The sequence below is a fragment of the Diabrotica undecimpunctata genome, chromosome 5, assembly GCF_040954645.1.
Source record: "Diabrotica undecimpunctata isolate CICGRU chromosome 5, icDiaUnde3, whole genome shotgun sequence".
Taxonomy (NCBI): Eukaryota; Metazoa; Arthropoda; class Insecta; order Coleoptera; family Chrysomelidae; genus Diabrotica; species Diabrotica undecimpunctata.
This window is the reverse complement of record NC_092807.1, coordinates 43,959,301-43,983,703: the sequence shown is the minus strand read 5'-3', so window position 1 is coordinate 43,983,703 and position 24,403 is coordinate 43,959,301. Positions and strand designations below refer to the sequence as shown.

General features: G+C 31.5%; 1 protein-coding gene across 1 annotated transcript in view; it reads left to right on the top strand.

Annotated features, from left to right (window-relative positions):
• The window catches only part of LOC140441283 (acetylcholinesterase), an 823,341-nt gene that overhangs the window by 736,006 nt on the left and 62,932 nt on the right, over positions 1-24,403 (top strand). The window contains exon 5 of the mRNA XM_072531900.1: positions 23,862-24,019. Coding sequence (XP_072388001.1) covers positions 23,862-24,019 — 158 coding nt within the window. The remainder of the gene's footprint in view (positions 1-23,861; positions 24,020-24,403) is intronic.

Genomic DNA, 24,403 nt, shown 5'->3' with positions numbered 1-24,403 from the left:
AAGCTAAAAAACTTTATTCCCCAAACAAACCACTGACAAAAGAAGAAATAACGGAATCTTTCTAATCCCTAAAAGACAGTTCTTCTGGCTTCTGGCCCCAATGATATACCACCTATATTTCTAAAAAATCTTCCAGAAACGGTGAAAAAAACCCTGCTTGGCATTTTTAATCACATGTGAAAAATTGCGATTTTCCCCTTAATTTGGAAAAAAGCAAGAATCATTCCCATACCTAAATCTAACAAATCTTAACTTTTACCTGAATCTTACAGGCCAATCTTTCTAACCTGCTCTATGAGCAAACTATTAGAAAAAATAATTAATAAGAAAATAATATGATTTCTGGAAACTCACAAATTATTGATTCGAGAACAATCTAAATTTCGCCCATCTAGAAGCACACTTGGTAACATTATTGACCTAAAAAGTAATATTCACGAACGATTTGCTACTAAAAATAAATGTTTAGCAATTTATTTTAACATGAATAAAGCATTTGATTCTACATCCCATAAAATCATTCTAAATAAACTACAACACTGGGAATTAAAAAGCAATATAATAAATTTTATTGGCAATTTTATATCTCGAAGAGAATTCCAAGTTCCCATTTCTGGTACAATATCTTTAAACAAGAATCAAAGAAATGGCACCCCACAAGGATCTTTTCTGGATCCCACGTTTTTTTTTAATTGCTATATATGCTATATAAGTCTTGAAAGACTTAAATGAACCAGTTGTAGATAGACTTTACTAAGATGACATGATCGAGTTTATTAAAGGAAAATATCTTAGCACTATGGCTCAAGCTCAGCAATGCATCCTTTGTACATTGGTCTATAATGTCCGGATGCAATTTTTCCCCAAATAAAATACACTGCATAATATTTTCAAAAAAAACATATAGTAGATCTGCAATTACTATCAATATTTCTATACAACCAAAAACTAAACTATACCTCACATATAAATTTCCTGGGTACAGTATTTGACGAACATCTATTATGGAAAATTCGACCAAAGTCTAACTCTTACATGCCAAAAGGGCTTTAATTTAGATGCTTGACAAATAAGTCTTGGGGATCTGAGGGTCTGATGCTACTGAAAATATACAGAATTCTTATTCGTTAGAAATTGATTACGGATGTGTTGCGTTATACATCGGCCAGCCCTTCAATATTAAAATGCCTAGATAATATACCCAACACCGCATTAAGAATACTTTTAGAACCTTACATAACAACGCCCGTAGAAAGCCGATATCGATGGGCGAACCATCACTATCTTTCAGACGACAAATTCTCAGTTTATCATATGCCTTAAAAGTAACGTCGCTTCCATGAATTCCTGCTCACAAAAATCCTTTTTGCAATTTTTTCAAATGAACTTTTCAAAATAGCCCCTTTTCACCATCTTTTTATATTAGGATTCACCGATAGATATTAACGTTAAATCTCAAACATTTTCATAGAACATGGTTAATAAATGGACACAACATTTCTTTGTGGATTATCAAAACCCCACACATAAGCCCCCAATTAACGCAATGTAATAAATATGATAACAATCCACATCTTATATCTTAATATTACACCCACATCTTCACTGATTCATCTCAGTCCCTCCAAGGCTTAGGAGCAGCAGTATTTATAAACAACGATAGCAAATATTTATTTAAGTTTTCCAGTTTAAACATCATCTTATATAAAGAACTGGATTCCCATATTACAAGTCTTAAAATACATTTCTAGAGCACAAACCAAACATTATTTAATAATATCTGACGCACTTAATTCACTGAGACTCATACTCATAATGAGAATCAATAATAGTTTTTCTATGGGTTCTCTTTAACTCTGGAATCAAGGGAAATAAAAACGATCATTAGGCATAAAACTGTGCAATTACTTTCATTGGCAAAACATTCAATTCCAGCCTTTGATATAAAGCAGCTATTAAATGACACTTAATTTTTGGAAAGAAAAAAGGGAGACATCTACAATCGAATTAAGAGAGATAAAAGAACATGCTGATTCATGGAAGCCACGTTCAATCAACAAATCTTAATAATTTATCCTATTTCATCTTCGGTTAGGACAGTGCAAACTTACTCATGAACATCTCATTACGCATGCCCAAGCAACAAAATGCAGCAAGTGTTATATACCATTAACAATAAAACGTGTACTAACAGAATGTAGTGAGTTTGACGCGTATAAACAATCGATACATGGCTATACAAACAGTATGAAAGTCATTCTTAACCTTCAAACCGGCTGTAGACCTCTTTTCCAATGCCTTAACATAAATGTAACTTAACAAGTAAGATAAAATGTACCTAAATTAATACTTTATACACCTGACCTTTGTGGTTTTTGAAGTTATTTTCTAAATAAAAAAAAATAATAAAATAGCACTTTTAAAACACATTTAAACAATAAAAAATTCTTAGTAAAACTTGAGTTATAAAATAATTTATATCGTTGGGCCACAAACGCATAAAATCATGTTCAAACAGAATGTCCCCAGAACGTCCCCAGTGACGTAAATGAATGGATTGGTACGAATTTAAGATTCCTAATCAGGATATCTTCAATTTTGTTTATCTTGGGTAATACTATAGCGCTCATTTGACTTCTAGCATTCATTCTAGTATGAGATAACAATAAACACTCTAAATAAAACCCCTTACTGGCGTATTATAGTATTAGATAATAATGATCTGACATACCGTTTTATGTTTTCTACTTTTAAGTACAGAAATTTGTATAGCATTTGGAAGTTATTTATTTACATTTCTGTATATCGTGAATATGTATTCCTTTGATTTAATATTTATTATAAATACTCTCCAGATATGTAACATGTTAAACGTAAATTAATTAAGTTTTATCAATAATTAACTTAAAACATGATTCTATCACCGATCTACTATCTGTTTAACTTTACCACCCATTTAATTGAACATAATTAATCAAGGGAATTGCGTGAACCAACTACTAGGTGATACATATAAATCTATTATATAAATAAATGTATTCAACAGAATTATATTATGTTGTGTAAATGAAAATATGGCCAATGGACAGCAGTCCGACAGGTAGGAAACATGGCTTCTAGAGTAGAAAAAATTATATGCTCAAAGGGATTCAAATTAAGCTATTATTATCAAACACACAGAACTGTGGAAATAATAGATGAATTTACGTAGCTAGCTAAATATATCCAAGGATGAACATGCCTATCTGCTTAAACTCCTGTTGACAATTATTGGTAGTACAATTTTTATAACATAGCTCATTTGCATTTTGATTTAAATAAGCGAAAATTTTCTAGAGAATGAGCAGAACATTAAATTAACAGGTGAACGAATAATTTAAGCTTGGAACAGATAGAAAGAGGATCCGAACTGCCGAAATCTCTAGGTCTAGGGGAAATAATTTCAAAACTATTAGGGTTTGGTCATATTTTCAATGTTCAAGTTTGGTTCAATTCCTGAGTAAGCTCCTCAAAGGAGCATTTACAAGTATAACAAAAAGATTAAAATGCAAAGAAGACATCAGAATAGGTACATGGAACGTGAAAACTATGGCACAGGAAGGTAAAATCCATAATGCAATACAAAAAATGGCACACATAAAATTAAACATTCTGGGAATAAGCAAAATGCGTTGGCCAGGTTCAGGAACCGCAAATACGGGGGAACACTGCGTTTACTATTCTGGAACAGATAACGGCAAACATGAATTGGGTGTCGGCATTATATTGACGAAAGAAGTGACAAAATCTGCTGACAACTTCATCAAAACCTCAGCAAGAGTGATGCTCATACAACTAAAAGCAAGACCAATCGACATCAATATAATTCAAGTGTATGCACCTACAACAGAAGGAACAGAAGAATAGATAGAAGGACTATACCATAGCATTAATCAAGTTGTGAAAAGGTTGAAAAAGCAACACATAACAATTGTCATGATTGACTTCAACGCTAAAGTTGGGGCCACCAAAACATCATCTGCAGTTGGATCATTTGGTGTAGGAAACCGAAACGATCGGGGAGATACGTTGGAGATTTTTGCGAAAACAAATCAATTAGTTATAATAAACACCTGGTTTAAGCTACACCCAAGGAAACTGTACACCTGGAAATCTCCACGGGATTCTGTGGGAAGGATTCTGTGGCTAGTAAATAAGAGGTATAGGAACAGCTGTACATCTGTCAAAACATACTCGGGGACAGACATAAATTCCAGTCATGTACCAGTTGTAGGTAACCACAAAGTTTACCACAATGTACCTCCGGGCTTCCCCCTAAAACCCCCCTCGTAAGATGGTAAAAACGTGAAAAAATTGATTAACCAAGAATCTGTACACCGTAGAAAAAAATGTTTCAAATAAAAAATATAGATAAAATAATTAAAAAAAAACGTTTATAACCTTTTTTTATGTAAAATGAACCGTTCTCTTAGAAACAACGCTTGAAGCGACCGTCGATTTTGCATGTCGGTTACGAACGCGGAATCAATGTTCAATAAAATTTGTATCAGCTCGACACCGGCAAAAATTCGATAACTTTTGATTCAAATGTGCTATCGGCAAAAATCAAGATGAGTTTTAAAGGCAAAGCGTGCAGCTTTCGTATGCAGTTTTTGTATTTTGCAGCAAAGAAACTCAGTTTTTATATAGGTGTTAAATAAATTGCGCGATTTTTGCCATTTTTTATGATTCTCGTGAGATCAATAAAATTGATCACTTTCATTGACCAGCTGTAGTAAACTTTTTATTTTTTGATATCAATCTTTCAAACTTATGTTATGAAATTTCAATTTTGAGTTTTGGTAACAAATATGAGGCTTTTGAAATATGAATAAAAAACACGGAATTTATTGTTTTATTGTTTTATTTACAAACGATCGCACGTCACGGAAAATGCATTTAAGAAGACTGTTTTGATGCAGATTATTGCAGTGGTTTTGTTCTTTTGATAAACGTACTAGTGTAGTTGTAAATAAAAAAAAGTTTTAAATGTTTTAGATTGTTTGTTGTGTGAAAATTAAAATCCAACGTTTTCAAGCATATTTCAAATGCCTCACATTTGTTGTTAAAACGCAAAATTAAAATTTCATGTTATAGCTTTTAAAGGTTAGACTCTGGTTATCAAGTCCACTTCATAGTAGCCAATAAATGAAAGGGATAAATTGTATTGATCTCGTCTTCTTCTTCTTCCTTCTTCTCGTAGCACTACAACCCGGGGTGGGTTTTGGCTAACTGCACAACTTACTTCCATCTTGAAAGGTCATCCATAATAGTTGGGTCAATGGCCAGCCCCATTGTTCTTAGATCTGACCATATATTGTCTCTCCATCGCATTCGTGGACGTCCTAAGGGTCTTCTTCCTGTGAAGGCTTTCTCCCATATTAATTTGGCAAGGCGGTTATTAGGGAGTCTATGGATATGGCCAGCCCATCTAAGACGTTGGGATTTAATCTCTTGGACTATATCGCTCGCTCTACATATCTGCTTGACCTCAGCATTTGTTGTCATTTGGTATTGGTTGCTATTAATGTCGTGATAAGGCTCAAAGATTCTTCTGAGGATTTTCCTCTCAAAATATTGATCTCGTGAGAATCATAAAAAATGGCAAAAATCGCGCATTGTTTATTATTTATTTAATACCTGTATAAAATCTGAATTTATTTGCAGCAAAATACAAAAACTCCTTACAAAAGCTTAACTCTTAACTTTGAAAATGTATCTTGATTTTTGTTGATAGATCACTTGAGAGAACGGTTGATTCTACACAAAAAATACTTATAACCATTTTTGTTTAAAATTATCTCGGCTACATTTTTTATTTGAAACATTTTTTATGCTGTCCAGATTCTGTGTAAATCTATTTTTGTTGTGTTTTTTAGGGGGAAGCCCGGGGGTAAAAGTGGCCTGACGACTTGAGTATAAAGTTAAATACAAATATATATATATATATATATATATATATATATATATATATATATATCTTCTTCTTTCAGTACCCTGTCCGATTATCGAACGTTGGTGATCATATTAGCAATAATAACTTTGTTTACGGCCGCTCTAAATAAATTAGCGGTGGTCTCTTGATACCATTCCCGGAGATTTCGGAGCCAGGATGTTCTTCGTCGGCCTGGGCCGCTCCTTCCGGCGATCTTACCCTGTATTATGAGGTGTAGAAGGTTATACCTCTCTGGATGTCTCATTACATAACCGAAATATTGTAACTTTCGAATTTTTATCGTTTTTGTTATTTCTGTGCTCTTTTTCATTCGATGTAAAATTATTTCATTTCGATCAACCCAACTTATCCGCAATACTCGTCGATAAATCCACATTTTAAAGGCCTCTAATTTTTTCATTAATGTCTCTGTAAGGGTCCAGCTCTCCATACTATACAGCAATGTGGAGAATATGTAGCAGCGTATTAATCTGACTTTAAGGTTTAACCTAATAATTAATTAATTTGAATTTTCTTTAATTTATAGAAGGCGGCTCTGGCTTTTTCAATTATATATATATATATATATATATATATATATATATATATATATATATATATATATATATATATATATATATATATATATATATATATATAGGGTTTTTATCGCGGTTCTCAAAGAATTAGTTTGTAAGCACTTTTTTTAATTATCTTTATTGTATCTATTATAAAACACACATATATATCTAACATAACCAATGCAAAATTTAAAATAAACTATCTTTAAATTGAAATTCTTATGAAACTAATATAATTATATAGACAATGTAAAATTTAAACAAACTATCTTTAAAATTGAAATAATTATGACACTAACTAAATTATATTAACAAAATTTTGTACCTTTCTGTCACTGAATGCCCAAATGAACTGTTTTCCACTATATAGATTTTAATCACCACTCAATGTCTTCGTTCTCAGCCTCGGTTATCCTTGTTTTTGTGAAATTCCTTTTTCCTATTATCAGCTTCCACCAATTTAAAATATTTTTCTTCTTAATAGCATTTATATTTATTCTTCTTTTCAATATACCAATATCCAATCACCAAATATATTATATAATTTTAATTTTTAATTAATACTTCCTCCATTATCCAATCACCATTTATACATAACATAATTTTTAATCTTCAATAATATTTTCTTTATACTGTTTCTTAATCTTTATTTAACTCACTATATTGAACATATGTACCTTCTGACTGACTATCTTGAAACTTACTGAACAACTAACTGTAACTAACTTTCTTACTAACTCTAACTAACTTTCTTACTAACTGGACTGGCCATTTTGAATCCAAATCATCGAGTATTTATACCTTTTCAATGTTCCAGAACCATCTAGTAAGAAATCCTATTCGATTTGTTCCTTCTTCTTCTTAAAGTTCCATCTCCTATCAGAGGTTGGATATCATAACGGCTATGGTCACTTTGTTAGCTGCTGCTCTGAAAAGTTGTAGTGAACTACAGTTAAACCATTCTCTAAGGTTTTTCAGCCAGGAGATGCGTCTTCTTCCTATGCTTCTTCTTCCTTGGATCCTTCCTTGCATAATAATTCTCAGCAGCTCATATTTTTCTCCTCTGGTTATGTGACCCAAATATTCTAGTTTTCTTCTTTTTATGCTGTTCATAATTTCTAACTCCTTATTTAGACGTCGTAGTACCTCAGCATTGGTAATCCTTTGAACCCACTGAATTTTTAATATTTTTCTGTAACACCACATTTCGAACGCTTCTATTTTCCTTATGTGTTGTTTCTTCAATGTCCAAGCTTCCATTCCGTATAGTAAGATAGAAAATATGTAACATCTTAGAGCCCTCAATCTGAGATGCAACCGAAGGTCTCTGTTGGTAAGCATTGTCTTCATTTTCACAAATGCTTGCCTTGCAGTTTCAATTCGGACTTTGATTTCTCTGCTTTGGTCATTTTTGTCATCAACCCAGGTTCCCAGATATTTATATGTCTCTACTTTTTCTATTTGGGTTTGCTCTATCATTAATCTTTCATTTCCATGTTGCGTTTTTGAGACAATCATGAATTTAGTTTTTCTCTTATTTATTTTTAGTCCGTATCTAATGCAATAATCGTTAATTCTATATACCAATTCTTGTAGCGATTCCAGGGTGTCTGCCATTATAACGGTGTCATCAGCGAATCTTATGTTATTTACTATTCTTCCGTTTACAGAGATTCCATCACCCAGATCCGCTATCGCTTCCTGGAATATGGCTTCACTGTACACGTTAAACAGTAATGGTGACAGAACACAGCCCTGTCTTACTCCTCTCTTTATATCTATATTTTCGGACTTTTGTTCTTCTATCTTTATATTGGCCTTTTGATTCCAATACAGATTGATAATGATTCGTAAGTCTCGTCTGTCTATATCTTTGTTTCTCAGTATTTCTATTAGTTTTTAATGTCGGACCCTGTCGAATGCCTTCTCGAAGTCGATGAAACAGGAATAAATATCTAGGTTCATATCTAAGCATCTTTGTGAGAGGACATTAAAAGCAAACAATGCCTCTCTCGTTCCCAGTCCCTTGCGGAACCCAAACTGAGTATCATCCATATCATCTTCTAGTTTTCTATATAATCTTCCATGAATCACCTTTAGAAATATTTTGAGGGTATGGCTTATTAGTGATATTGTCCTATAGTCTGAACAATCTTTGGCATATACTGTTTTTGGTATTGCTACAAAGGTGGACACCAACCATTCCTGTGGGATTTTTCCAGTTTTATATACTTCATTAAATAGGTCCAGAAGTACAGGTAGAGTTTCATCGTCTAGACATTTCAGTAGTTCCGCAGGTATTTCGTCTGGACCTACAGTTTGTTCCATTTACTACACATCTGAATTTTCTGGAATAGTCTATTTCGCAAATAGGTTATCTTCCGTGATCTAAAGAATTCTTTACTTTTCTATCGAGAATTTTATCGACATTTAGGCTTTTCAGATCAGAATATAAACTTATATGTAAATTAAACACTCTAATTTAATAAACTACACTACTACAAATCCGTAACTATATGTAAACTAAACATTTTAAACTAACATATAACCCTATTTCACATTCGCAAATTATTATTCAACTGTCATTTAAGTGTATAGTTGGTTGCCTATGCACATGGCTCACTTAAATATATTTACAATATTATAATTATTAAAATAAAACTTTTTACACTTATTATATGCTAATTTCTTAAGAATACCCTCATATAAATAATTGTTATAAAATTCTCTAGTATATAACTTATAAATTATTTTCTTTAAACACCAATCATCTCAATATATATATATATATATATAAATATATATATATATATATATATATATATATATATATATATATATATATATATATATATATATATATATATATATATATATATATATATATATATATATATATATATTTAGATTAGACTTACAAAGAAATTTTGTTGATCCCAATAAAAACCTTATACAAAGCAATGCAACATTTATGCAATTGTAAAACATATATGAATTGTCATTATAAAGTGAAAACGATAAAATTTAAATTATTTAAATTAATCTTTTATTTTTAAAAAATTATAATTTCAAAACGGTTTCCTACCGTTACCTCTTAGCGTACTAAATTCTTAGAAATATTTCTAATTTAACGCTAATGATTAATTAATATTAACGAACTCCAAGTAAACTCTGGTAAACAATTTTTTTCCTGGTTATTTGTTAACAACTGTAACATCAGAAGTTAAATATACTTTAAAACATTTATTATATAACTATCAACACACGCTATCTTCTATAAAACTGTAATAGATAGTCTTCATAATTTATTCCCTGAACCCTTCCAACTTCTAATTTCTTCCATTAAGCAGAAACGTTGAAACTACTAGTAGATTCCTAAACTTGCCAGTCTCATGTTTCCTTTCTAATTCTCGAAGGATATTTCAAAATGAACGAAACCTTATTTACTCTGTCTGGAGTCCAGTTGAGCGCTCTGGGCCGATACCTAATAATAAAAGCTGCTGTAAAATTCCGTTTTACTGCTAAACTTAGTGAAAATTTACTTTACAGGATCTAAAGTTATACATAAAGTTATTGCGTTACGTCTTTGGAAAAAGTCTGTTAGTTCATTTAATAATAAAAGTTTATAACTAAATTATAAAGGCTTGAATTATTAAAACGAATATTATAACTCAGCTTTTAGTATTTGTAGATATAAAAGTATAGGAAAGTTTGCATATTGCAATTTTTTATTACTTTTTTGTTGTTAAATTTTTTTTATTTTGTCTAGAAAACAACCAGGTAATTTGTTTTCTTTTTGAAGTTATACTGCTATACGCGCGCTCCACGTTGGAAATTTGTACGGGAGTGAATCGATGAAATCATTACATATGTAAGATAATGAGTAAGAGAGAGACAGAAGATCTATTTTCTTTCTCTTCCTCTCTCGAGAATAAAAATGTTCCTTTTGTATATATATATATATATATATTTAATATTATATATATATATATATATATATATATATATATATATATATATATATATATATATATTGTTATGATGTGTTTTTTGTTTGAATGATGAGCAATGAGTATTTTTAATAATATAATATATAGGGTTTTTATCGCGGTTCTCAAAGAATTAGCTTGTAAGTACTTTTTTAAATTATCTTTATTATAACTATTATGAAACACACATATATATCTAACCTAGTCAATGTAAATTTAAAATAAACTATCTTTAAACTGATATTCTTATAAAACTAATTAAATTCTATAGACAATCTAAAATTTAAACAAACTATCTTCAAAATTGAAATTGTTATGACACTAACTAAATTATATTAACAAAATTTTGTACCTTTCTTTCACTGAATGACTAAATGAACTATTTTCCACTAAGTATATAGATTCTAATCACCACTGAATGTCTTCGTACTTCAGTTATCCTTGTTTTTTGTGAAATTACTTTTTTCAATTATCAGCTTCTACCAATTTAAGATATATTTTTCTTCACCAGCATCTATACACCACCAACCAAACCAGCAAACAGCATTTATATTTATTCTTCTTTTCAATATACCAATATCCAATTATTATAAGTTGATTTATACTAATCTCCAACCATAATATAATTTAATTTCTTCCAATATACCTTTTTTTATCTTCAATAATTATTTGTGTATAATTATAAATGTGCATTAAATTATATGCATAATTTTTAATCTTCATTTAACTCACTATATTAAACTATTGGACTATTTGTACTTGATTCACTGACTCTAACTAACTTTCATAATAAACTGCTTGACTTCTGACTAAAAAACTTAAAAACTGCCTTCTGACTAAAAAACTGCCAATAACTGCTTAAAACTCTTCTGACTGCACTATCTAAAACTTTTCTGACTAAAAACTTTCAAAAACTGCCTTCTGACTAAAAAACTGCCATCTTGAATCCAAATCACGGGTATTTATATGTTTTTGGATTTCTAGAACCATCTCGTAAGATATCATGTTCTATTCAGTTCTATTTAATACATGTCTGAATTTTCTGGAACAAACCATTTCGCAAACATGGCCATCTCCGGAGATCCAGAGAATTCCATTCTTTTCTATTAATAATTTTGTTTACATTTAGGCTTTTCAGATCAGAATATATAATTAAATTAGTAACTTAACATTCTAATTTAATAAAATACACATTTCAAACAATATATTATTATAACCCACTTTATATTCGTAAATATTCTTAAACGTCACTTCAGAGTATAAATATCTGTCAATCCACTGTATAGTTGGTTGCCTAAGCACATGGCTCACTTAAATCTATTTACAATATTAAAATACAACTTTTTACAATTATTATATGCTAATTTCTTAAAAATGCCCTCACATAAATAATTTTTATAAAATTCTCTAGTATTTAACTTCTTAAAATAATCAAATACTTAATATTATGTAGTATATAACTTATAAATTATTTTCTATAAACCCTAATCGTCACAATATATATATATTTATAATATTATATATATTATATATATAATATAATATTTATTAATATTATTATTTATGTGATATGTTTTGTATTATTTATTAAATGTTCATAATTATTATTTTTATCTTTTGTATTTCAAAATAATAATCTCAATAAATCACTGTATGACCGAGAACTGTCAATTTTGAAATACGTTTGTGTTATGTCTAATTGGCAAATATTTTACGTTTTTGGTTCATACGCTGGTGTATGTGAGTTCGAATCCCAATATGAATTTCGTTTTTTATTTTTGAAATATTTAAAAACCCCACGTTAATTTTATTAAATATATGTAATATATGCAAAAATGCTAAATTTTAAAACAAAATGAAAATTAACAACATTATCCGAGTTGTTGGGTTTTGAAGTTATACTTCTATACGCGCGTTCGACTTTGGAAATTTGCACGGGAGTGAATCGGAAATTTGCACTGGAGTAACAAGTCTCGTTAGACATTTTAAATTATAAATTAAAACTTGTAAATATCTCAAGAAAGTTCAAATGTGTACTTATATACACAACAAACAACGATTAAATATTGTATTTGTCAATGTCAAATAAATTGACAGTTGTATCACCAAACAATATTTTTTTATTAATATTGTTATCATGGTAAATTAAACATATGCGTAAGTAAGTTACGTATATTGTCATTTTTAAATACTTATTAATATTGCATTTTAATTTGTATTGTATTGTAACAAAATAGCCCATCTCCGATACGTCATAATTCTTAGAAGGATAAATCTAGAAATTTTAAGAATTATCATTTCAATAACGCCCGTCTTCGATAGGCTTTCGATGAGATTAATTAGAGGTGGGACTATCCCAGAAGATTCGAGAATAATACTTTCTAGTATATGTATGTAACGATGTTATGAGTTTGTTTAGTTGATAAGAGAGTAGCGAACTGTAAACTTATAAATAAATATATTTATATAAATTCGAACCGTTCGTTTTATTTAAAAACGCTACAGTATTAATATATTGAATTAGGTTGCAGTGTATTGTATTTGTATATTAATAACAAAAGTAACAATGAATTTCACTGCAGAGTATGTGTAAAATTTTTTTTTTGCATTCAACTCCTTTTATACATATATGAAAATAAAAATATATATTTTCATTAAAATATTGATTCAATCCTTCATTTACTTACTATACTCCTATTACATGTCAAATGTTTATATACAGCAAACGATGCACCATATACATATATACCTAATTCTGTTTCTCTTTCTGCTCTCTCTTATCTATAGCATTACACTATACATTATAGCATACATATGTAATGATTGTGCAGGTTGACTCCCATATAAATTTGTAACGACGAACGCGTGGATAAAAGTATAACTTCTACGGGCAGTCCCACTGGACTGCCACACACGTTTTTTATTCACTAGCAATAACAGGTGACTGCATCTCCAAAAATTAGGAATAGGAACTGGAGTACTACAAGGCGATTTTCTATCAATGTTACTATTTAACGTCGCTATAGAAGGAACAATAAGAGCTACTGAAATGAAACGTACAATTATAACATCGACGTCGCAACTTGTGGCGTACGCTGCCGACATAGCATTGATTAGCAGAAACCTAAACAGTTTACAGGAAGAATTTGCGAAATTGTGCAAGCATTCAAGAGGCGTTTGGAAATATATCAAAATAAAAGAAAATACCTAGCATGCTCAAGAAAAAGTATTGCTAATGTGACAAGGTTAAATATTGGGGAATATGAGTTTGAAAAGGTAGAAAACTTTAAATATCTTGGGGTCTTTGTTAATGGAATTAATGAAAGAAGCATAGTAATCAGTGAAAGAATTCTGATATGAAATAGAACTTACGGGAAATACTTCTTCAAAGATAAGTAGCTTACTCAGAATACTAAACTCAAAAATTTACAGAGCAGCAATTCGACCAGTAATCACATATGTTGCTGAAGTAATGTGCCTGATACAGAAAAATTAAGAAAGATTGAGCATCTTAGAGAATCAGTTCTTATGTTTGCACATTGATGCAAATACAAATGTTTGATAATACGTTGGTTTTGGTCTTCAATTCCCGCCTGTTTCAAGATACCGATCAGTTTGTCATTTGTCAGATTTATCCATTAATCTTTAAACCAGTAGCAAACTGAATAATGCTTCTCCGGTTCTAAGGTTTTTTCTAAAACCAAACTGTGTTTCGCTTAGTATTCTTAAGAAAATTTTTAATACGTGGCCCATTTAGAAAAATAGCGCGATGATCGCTACATTCTTTTGTGTTTATATTTTTCGGTATCATTACATATGTTGACATTAGCCAGTCTGTTGGTGGATGTCCTGTTTCGTATATTTTATTCTTCTTCTTCTTTTTATATAGACAAAACTCTGTACGTTTTTCAGTGTCCCTCCAGTAAATTGCCGTTCCTTCGCTTTCGTGGTCTTTCTACTGATTGTCTTCCCATTGGAAAACCGTCTCTTGCCGTCTTTACTACTCTATTTGTTGTCATTTGACTTATATGATCGTTCCATTCTACCCTTCTATTTCTTACCCAGTTTTTGATGTTCTCCACCTTGCATATACGACGTATATCTGTACTTCTAGCTTTGTCTTATAGTGTTTTACCATCAATTTTTTTAAGTATTTTCATCTCCGCTGTTTCTAACATCCTTTTTGTCCCCTCTCTGTCAAGTATTGTTTTTGTCGCGTATGTCATTATTGGTCTGATGACTGTTTTGTATATTCTGCCTTTTGTAAATTCTTGTAAACTCCATAACTTGTTCTATTATCTGACCGCCCAGCTCCAATTTATATCTTAGTAAATTTGCATTTTGCAGCATACGTTGTAAATCATCTTCAATTTGACTGAGTAGTATTGCTTCGTCTGCATATCAGATTATTGTAGGTTATTTTTCTTCCATTTAGGATTCGTTTTAGTTCTTAGTTTTTTTATTATTTCGTCCATAATCAGGTTGAATAATAGAGGACTCAGGGAATGTGCCCATCTTTATTGTGTTATTTTGGTAGATATTTTCGATCGTTTTAATTATTCCTAGAGGTATCTCTCTTGCATATAGTAAGTGGATAACGTCTTTTAATTTGATTCGGTCAGATGTCTTCTTAAGGTCCACATCAATATGGCGGTTTGTTTTATTTTTATGATTTCTCTTGCACTTGCCTCATTATAAATATAGCGTCGGTGCATGATCTTCCCAACCTAAAACCTTTGTTGTTGTTCTGCTAGTGTTATAATTTCATTTAGTTTATTTGTTATTACTTTGGCTGTTAATTTTAGTCTTTTGTTTAATAAATTAATTCTTCTGTAATTTTTTATTTGGGATGTTTGATCTCCATTCTTGAGGAATTCTGTTCTGTTCTATTATTTTTTAGATTAGTTTTAATAGTTGTTTAGTCAGATCTGGTCCTCCATACCAGTACACACAGTACAGTACATACAGTATCCTGTCCTCTTCCAGTAATTTTCTATTTTTAAATTTCCTTAATGCTTCCCTTACCTCTTTCTCCTTAATATTTATTTCTTCGTTTGTCGTCACCTCTGGTGTTGGTGGTACATTATCTTCCCCTTTACCATATAGTTATCGAAAGTAGTCTATTCATATTTTCTTCTGAATGTGTATCATTTTTATTAGTTCGTTCATCTCTTTTGTTTGTCTTCTGATCATTCTCCATATTTCTTTTTGTGTTCTGTAGGTGTCGTGTTCCATCTGTTTTGGAAAGCTCTGCCAGTGTTCCTTTTTTTTTGTCTAACTAATGTATTCGTTTCATTTCTAATTCATTTATAGTGGTTGTATGCAGTCAAGTAATACCCGGAATTAAGCAAAAACATAACGAGGAGGCCAAAAACGAAAATGGAGAACTGAAGAACTGAAGTGAAAGAATATCAAAGAAGGTCGCTGGGAATGAAATATTAGAAAACTATAACATCGAGGAAAGTTGGGAAAAACTCAAAAATAACTTAATTAACGCAGCAACAGAATCACTTGGAAGGAGAAAAGAAACGAACACTAACATATAAAAAAAGAAAACACTATGGATTAGAGAGAAAGTGAAGACAAAATGTGAAGAAAAGAAGTATATTTTATTGAAGAAGTTTAAAATATAATGTTTGCCTTTATCGTTGAGTAGTTTGATTATTTCGCTGTGAATTTCGTCTGGACAAATGCTTTCCTACTCTTTGATAGTTATATAGCTCTTTCCATTTCATCGAGGGTTATGTTTAGACCAGTCAAGTTTTTTTGTCATCAAACAGTTCCTTAATATATTCCCAACACCTCTCCAATTTGTCTTGTTCATTAACCGTGATATTTTCTTGTTTATCAAGTAAACTACTTAAACTTAACCTATATGGTCCAGTTATTTATTGCACCTTTTTGTACACATTAAACGTGTCATTCTTTTTCTGCAGTTCTTCTATTTCAATACATTTGCTGAAAGTCGCAGTTTTTCTTTTGCATCCCGGATTTTTCTTCTAATTTCTTTATTGATTTTGTTATATTCTTTAGTATCAATAGTTCATCAGTCATCCATTGTTGTTTGCTTTTATTAATAGTTTTATAGTTGTTTCTTGCATGATAGTTTTGATCTAATTTCAGTGGTCTTCGATGTTTTGTGTTTTTTCGGATTTTTCAAACTTCTTTTCTATCTCGTGTATGATTGCTTGGGTATTATCTCAAATACAGTCAGTGTTTATTCGGTTGGTCGGTTTCTGGCGTTTTACTTTTTTAAATTTGAGTTTGATGTCGTTGATTAATAAGGTATGATCCTAGGGCACATCTGCTCCAGGTAGTCTTTTAGTTGTCTTGATTGAATTTCGGTATCTTTTAGTAATTGTTATGTAATCTATTTGATTTCTTCACTTAAAAGGCGATGAACTTAAGTATTAGTTTCACGAACATATAAGTATTACTGCAACATCAACTTAAATTTCTAAATAGATTTGTTATATATATTTTTTTGATTTTCGTTAAATTTACAGTTTTCTGTGTAAATTATGGCCTTTGGGATGGCTATCTTACTTGGAATGCTAGGATTTTATAAGAAAGTGGTAAATAATTGGGATCAGTTTATTATTGTATCTCATTGTGGTGAATATAAAAATATGTTTAATTTTCTAAAGCATTATTGCTTTTTTATGATCGATATAAAGATGTAAACCACGACCAAGCTGATTGAATAAACAGGAAAAAAATAATATGTTCATTAATAAACTTAGAGCTAAACTCCAGTAGTTTTTTGAATAGTAGGTAGTCAAGTCCTTAATTTTGTATAGCTTTAAACCAATTTTCATGTCCCGATTTTTATTCACACTGATGGGCGAACACTAAGTAATTGTGAAGCAAAAGGTGCTTATATAAAGATGCACAGATATAAGCCGGGATGTGTACGTATGTTTCATTGACTTTTCAAATGCTTTTAAAACGTAATTATGAAAAACCTCAGATCTTATATCCACAGAACTAAAATTAAAAAAACTTGTTTCATACTAACAGCAAACTTATACTGGAATCAGTCTGCAAGAATAAAAATAAAGAGAAACTTTTAACAACACTCTTTAATATAAAAAAAGATTACCAAGGAAGCTCTTCTGATATCATTTTGAAAAATAGTTTATGGATCTAATTTAACATATTTAAGCTTCTGCAAACTGGATTAAAAAAATTTTAATCCATGAGTGAGTTTTGTGTTAAAATTTATCTTCAGTTTCGTATTACATATGTTCTTTAGAAAAGGAAGATTTAAAATCAGTCGCAGATCATTGAGATGTACCAATTCGTCACATTTTTCATTTTAAAATACATATTTCTGTATCATTAAGACTAGGGTGATTAAGAAACTCACTTACCGATAGAACGCTTTCGATTTCTCACTTACCAATGTAAGTAGTTCAAAAATCTTATTTTCTTTTAAAGACGGTTTTCTTGTTGTTAGCATTAAAAACTGTTGCCTGTTTTCCTTGTTGTGACAGGTTTATTCCGTTAAGTTTTCCAAACATCTGTGCTAGTCTACATAACCAGTTTTTATCGGAACAACAATCTTCTAAATTTAAATTAAAAGGAATATCTTTAAGCAAATCTTGTAATTATGTTCTTATTTCAAAAAGTGTTGTCAACGTTTTACCCTGAGACAACCAACTAACTCTAGTGTTAAACAGTATTGCTTTACGTCAGCTACCATAATTTTTACATAATACTTAGAACAATTGAGGCGCTCCGAGGAAAAAGGGCGAATACGCCAGTTACAGTTTTTTTTTTTAAATGCAATGGATAGCCTGATCATTATTCGAACAATGTACCACCATAACATGGTTTATTCGTCCTTTCTATTCAAAACTATATTAGGTTGACTTAACGGAAGCAAACTGTATGAATCTTAAAAAGTATGGTAAATGTTCCGTGGAACAACGGCGAATACGCCACCGCTACGTCGGTACACAGCTAGCCCTCCCACTTCTGTCTTGCCAAATTTCTGAATAAAATTTCCGTGATTTCCGTCTTATTTTTACCGTTTTAAGCTACAGTGTCGTTTTGCTTGTCAAAACAAGTAGTTTTTATTTTGATTAGTTTGAATAGTTTGAGTTACTTTACTAATAAAGTTAAAATTTTACTGCTACAATGTCAGAAAGCGAGTTTACAGAAGACCAAAACAAAGGCTACACTAGAAAAAGGTCGAAAACTGAAGACACGTGGCAAAAGAATGTGAATAAAGTTAAAAGAAACTCAGGTAAAGAATACAGCACCATTAAAAACAGAAAACTTGTGCCTAAGCGGACTGTGGGAAGTCCCTGTTCCTGTGGATGTTTTGAGAAAGTAGGTTTGAAAAAAATTAGTATAATTTTTAAAAACTTTTGGGAATTATCTGAGTATAACCTACAAAACACTTACTTATCTAAAAGAGTGAAATCTGTTTCTGTCAACCGTTGTCGCATTAAAAATCGACCTAGTCGAAAGTTACGTAGTATTGAGTACAGTGTACTTTTTGAAAGCAATGAATTTAAAGTCTGCAGAAAAGCATTCTATGCGATTCATGGTGTCACTGAAAAGGGGGTTCGAACTGTTTTGAATAAAGTATCCACAAGTGGCACTGTAGAATTGGACAGAAGAGGAAATAAAAATCCAGTTAACAAAGTAAGTGTAGAAATGAAAGAAACTGTAATGTTACATGTAAATAGTTTACCCAAATGTTCAAGCCATTACAGCAGAGCAAAAAGCCCTTACCGAAAGTACCTTTCCACAGACTTAAACATAAACAAGTTGTATGACCTGTACTGTGAGTGGATGACAGAAAATCACCCTTTAATTGAACCTGTCAGCTCACGGTTCTATCGTGACACATTTCATAAAAAATTCAATATTGGTTTCAACCCTCCTAAGTCGGATACTTGTAATTTTTGTGACAAAACAGATATGGAACTTTCAAATTGTGATGATTTACAACGTAACCAATTACAAGTTGCCAAGGAACTTCATTTAAGACGAGCCAAAGCAGTTCAAAAAATACTTAAAAGATATAAAAGTAATAATGAAGACTCAGTTTCAGCAATTTGTATAGATCTGCAGCAAACTCTCCCTACCCCTAAACTGACGACATCTGTACAGTATTACAAAAGGAAGCTTTGGACCTACAATTTTGCAGTCCATGATGTTAAATCTGGAAAATGTGTTATGTACATGTGGAATGAAAGTACTGGAGGTCGTGGTTCATGTGAAATAGCAAGCTGCTTGTCCCATTACTTTGATTCTATGGATCATCAAGTCAAAAAAGTTGTGCTATTTAGTGACAATTGTGGCGGCCAGAACAAAAATAAGAACATTGTTTTAGCTTTTTTGAAAAAAATTCATGAATTAAAATTTGATTTCATAGAACATTACTTTATGATTCCTGGACATTCATATTTACCTTGTGACAGGGATTTTGGTCACATTGAGTTAAGGCTTCGAAATATTGATGTTTATTCTGAAGACCACTATATTGACTTAATTCGTTCATCAAGGAAGGTCAAACCATTCAAAGTAGTAAAAATGACATCATCAATGTTTTTTGATTTCACTGCTCTTCAGAAGTTAATTACAAAAAGAAAATCAACTGCTAGTTTTAAAGATGGTAAAGTATTTCTTTACTCCAAGTTGTTCAAACAAGGGTTTTCCATACAACCAACGTACCAAAATGTTTTGTCCGAACAAGTTGTTTTGCAGAAAGGAAAAGTAGGAGAATATCAACGCCATTTGTTTGATTTATCTGCCGCAGTTTTGTCTCCTAAATACCAACAGCCTATAAAACTTTCAGAGGAAAAAATAAAAGACATCAAGTCACTTCTTCCATACATACCGCTTCATCATAGGAGTTTCTTTGATGAGCTGATCTCTCTCCAAGAATCACAAACCAATTTGGCAACGCTAACTGGAGAAAGTCAGGATGGTGTTATGGATTTTTGCTTGAATTAATAATTTATTGTTTGGTGTTTTTTTAGTTTTTGATTTATCTTAAACAGAACAATTTTTAATTAAAAAATGTTTTTCATATCATATCCTTTGAATAAAACTTTTTTCAATATCCTGAATTATAATTTTGGTTTAGATGGGGTGATCTTATTTGCTTAACAAGCAAAACTTTTTATAAAAAAAATAGTTTTTACCTAACCGCATTACAAAATTTTGATGACGTGTATATTCGCCCTTATTGAATTAAAAACACTTTTTCACCTTTAACCGCGTTTTTCTCAAAATGCCCATTTGGCGTATTCGCCGTTTGTCCACGGAGCGCCTCAATTGGTATTGCAGTTGTAACGATTTGCATCACCTCGATACTGTAAGCGCTTCGTATTCACGCACCCCTACCAGAAGTTTCTTCTCCATCGTTGTGCGTTAGAGAAGACGGAAGGCCTTTGACTGTATAAAAAAGCAGCTACCGCAAGAGAAACCAGAGTTCTATTAAAGTATTTATCTGACAACTTTACTGGTCCAAGGGTATTGACTGAAGGCCAACTGCTTCTGTTAGAGTATTGATCTAGTGGCAGTTCCATACCCGGTCTTGGAGTATTGATCTAAGACATACATATTCTCTCCTGTGTCCAAGTACTTATTATATACCGTCCGTTTCTCTCCGGGCCGAGTGATGATTGGCCCGTTCCATCTCTATTCCTTTGACCCCTTTGCTACTGTCTGTGTCTTGTGTGTATTCTTCTTCTTCTTAACATGCCATACACCAAAGTGCGTAGGCGACTATCTCATTACTAGAATTCTGTTCTTGGCGGCGTGACACAGCTCGCCTGTATTGTGTATTCCTGTCCACTCTTTAATATTCCTTAACCAGGATAATTGTTTGCGGCCGGCTCCTCTCCTACCTTCGATCTTCTCTTGTAGGATTAACTGTGGTATTTCATATTTTGCTTCTCTCAATATGTGCCCAAGGTAACCAATCTTGCATTTTTTAATTAATTCAAAGAGTTCTCTTTCCACGCCAACTCTCTTAAGGACGTCATCGTTTCGAACTCTATCCACCCAAGGTATGCGCATCATTCTTCTCAATGACCACATTTCAAATGCTTCAAGTTTGTTGATAGATGTTTTTTTTAAGTCCACGTTTCCATGCCATAAAGCAAGATGGACCATATGTAACACTGGACCATTCTGTAGCGTATTTTGAAATTTAGGTTTTGATTACATAAGAGCGGTATGAATTTCACAAAAGCTTGTCTTGCCATTTGTATTCGGGTTTGTATCTCTTGTTGTGGATCCGATTGGTCATTAATTGTGGTGCCAAGGTATTTAAAAGTTTTCACGAGTTTTATGCGATCGTCACCTATGCATATTATCGGGTTTTCTGGAGGGTTTCTGCTAATGACCATATATTTCGTTTTCAAAATGTTGATTTGTGTGTATTAATCACAGCGTAATTGCCATTTAGATTTTATATCATAAATTGTATTTTATTTTTTGCAGATAATAAACAGTGGGTCATACCGAGTGGATGCTGTCGTCGCCAGGATTGACGTTTTTTAATTTTTATTTATTGTATATATTACTTTGGATCTAATTTTATTTTGTTATTTATTTATTTCGAATGTATTTTTATTTAATTTAAACCTGTTTTTACTGAGTCTGCTGCCTAAAAGAGCTATTCGTAACCAATGCAGTGCGGAAACCAATTTTAGATTTGGCAGCATTTTCTTAACCACAAGTCTATGCAGAATACAATCGCTGGAACTACAATTTGTCGCATTCATTTTCATTCGTGATACTACTCCAGGATTTAAACCTCTCATTTACACCTTATAAGCACATAAGCAAGTTTTCTTCGAGTAAATGTTTAAATAAATATCGTAAAATTGTTAGCAAGATGGCATTAGCATCAATCTGCTGATTGATTTGTTAGGATAATTTGTTATTTTTAAGCTATGCAACGAGTTCTTCTTTATGTTATAATATATTCTTGAGAAAATATTAATCGGGCTCGAAACTGTATCCTTCGAAAGTAGCACTGTAGACAAAAAGATGCTTTGCAGATTTTGTGGGTTTTTTTGTAAAATTTTTAGCGATTGTGTGCAATTCTTTGGCTTAAACAATGCTATAAATAACCAAATGCGACGCCTCCATGCACTTTCGTTTACAACAAAGTCCTTATGCTATAAAAAATAGTTTTTTGGCTTCTTAATAATTGTTCTTTTTACGTACAAGACAAGTGTGATGTTACGTGTGATATTAGAATCTAATCAACAAATTTAATATTAACATATAAGTGAGGTGAGCAGTAAAAATCTCATAACAGACCAAATTTTTCAGTTTTATGGATCTCAATAAAACTTGTATTTGATTCGGAAGAATGTGTGGAAAATTTGTAAATAAAAATGATAATGTGGAAATGAAAATTGCATTACTGAACAAGAAAAAGGCATTTTTTAAAGCGCATTTCGAAGTGATGAAAAATAATTAATGTATAAATCAGAAATAATTAATGGAAATCAGTTCAATATTACTACTTGGAGGCACCTGGTACCCAGGATGTGCCCCATCTCTGGGATTTTTATAGGAATTCGATACATAAGTGCAAAATCGTCGTTTGGGATTTTTGGTGTCTCTAAACACGAATATCTATGGTCTTTAAGGCATCTGATGCCCAGAAGCGGTTTCGCCTCCAGGAGTTTTGTGGAGATTTATTACAAAATCAGTGCAAGCTTGTTACTCTGGGGATTTTTGGGATGGCTAATGACAAATATCCTATTAGCGAGGGTCTCGGGGGCATCTAGTTTCCAGCATGGTGCCGCCTTCTGAAGTTTTGCAAAAACTCGATAAAAAATCAGTTACCGGAGGACAGCTTTCAATTCTTACCGAATTACCTTTAATAAGGTATCCCGCAATCATAGAAGAAACGTCAAAAAAACAATTTTAAATCATGGCTTTGTATTAGCTCAGAGAACAATGCATCACTACAAAACAAACCCTGTGAAGGACTGTTAATGAAATTCCTCAATATGTTCAAAACTTCTTCTCAAAATTTACGATTATGCCTTTGTGGCTGCGTAAGTTGTAAAAATAAATAACAATTACCATGTAACTTTTATGTTTTTTGTGTTAATTTGAAACTAGATAATATATTCAAAATTTCACATAACCATACAGAATTTTTTTTACGTTTTGTTTAATTTTGTCATATTTTACATTAATAAAATCACTCCGTTTATGCCAACTCCCAACTATACTTTTTACCAAGCTGCTATCTATATAATTACTGTCATTAATTAAGACCCCTGAAGTAATAACCTATTATTAAGTGCCTACAATTTTTTACAGAAAACCCGTAACGGACGACGTCAACTGGCCACTATACACTAAGGACCAACCGCAGTACTTCATCTTCAACGCCGACAAGAACGGAATAGGTCGAGGGCCAAGAGCAACTGCATGCGCCTTTTGGAACGATTTCTTGCCAAAGCTTCGGGATAACTCAGGTAAACTTTAAAGTTGTACGTTGTTGAGCGAAACTGTTGTTGTTACGTAATATGACATAATATTAACTTTTGTTAATTAAGATAGATACAATATTATGTATATATATATATATATATATATATATATATATATATATATATATATATATATATAAAAAATATTCAATGGTTGAATAGCAGAGGTTTTTATCGGTCAATAATTGGCAAATGAAAGTCGTCGACTACTTTATTGAATTATTCGAATACGTTTCGCTTTTATTTTTCACTACAAATAAAAAAGATTTTAGAATATAAGTAAACAACCAACAGGGTTCATACTTACAAAAAAAAATTTGTAGGGTTTTTTTATAGATGTTATAAAAACCCTACGATAACTTAACATTA